The sequence below is a fragment of the Telmatherina bonti genome (assembly GCF_933228915.1).
Source record: "Telmatherina bonti genome assembly, chromosome: 13".
NCBI classification, from domain to species: Eukaryota; Metazoa; Chordata; class Actinopteri; order Atheriniformes; family Telmatherinidae; genus Telmatherina; species Telmatherina bonti.
The window spans coordinates 36,576,977-36,577,624 of record NC_136611.1 but is presented as its reverse complement, the minus strand read 5'-3'; the positions used below and the strand labels follow the sequence as shown (position 1 = coordinate 36,577,624).

The 648-nt window shown below is 38.6% G+C and overlaps 1 protein-coding gene across 1 annotated transcript in view; it reads right to left on the bottom strand.

The window, feature by feature from the left end:
- The window catches only part of mak16 (MAK16 homolog), a 5,620-nt gene extending 5,181 nt beyond the window's left edge, over nucleotides 1–439 (bottom strand). The window contains exon 1 of the mRNA XM_079251317.1: nucleotides 265–439. Coding sequence (XP_079107443.1) covers nucleotides 265–279 — 15 coding nt within the window. The 5' untranslated portion in view covers nucleotides 280–439. The remainder of the gene's footprint in view (nucleotides 1–264) is intronic.
- Nucleotides 440–648: the final 209 nt, after the last annotated feature.

Here is a 648-nt window from a genome sequence, read left to right as displayed (position 1 = left end):
GAGGGATAACATCGGGTTTGGAGACAACCTGACGGAGATATAAAAACGTCTCCAAACCCGATGTTATTCCTCACCAGTAAAATGATTCTTTACCAGGAAGAAGATTTACATTAAATAAAACGAGTCACGTTAAGCCTCAAACTGCTGGTCGGTTGCTGGTTAACTGTATAGTAGCGGATCGACTGGCTGACTGGAACCAGTCTAACCAGTTAAGGTTAACCAGTGTTAACATGAGGACCAAACAATAGAACTTTGTCAACTCACGTCGTCGTGCTGCATCTTTATCTCCTTCCAGATCTGCTCGCGACCTCCCTACAGACCCCTCCTGCTGTTTCAGGCTGTAAAGTATCGATTAGTTTGACGTTAAAAGGTTTTTAATCACAGTTTGAGTAACCACATGGGGACCAGATGCTCGCCATCTTTATTTAGATGGAAGTCTCGTTCTGAGACGCGAAGTTACGTCACTGGATAAAGTATCGCGAGATCTTATTTTATATTACATTACATTGTCCTTCTAAATTAGGAACAATATCAATTGTAGTGATACTTAATGTATTAAAGGTTAAAGATCATAATTACATTTTACACAGTATTAATTTTGATTGATATTTGTTTGACAAAGACTCGATTCAATGTTCATAAATAAAG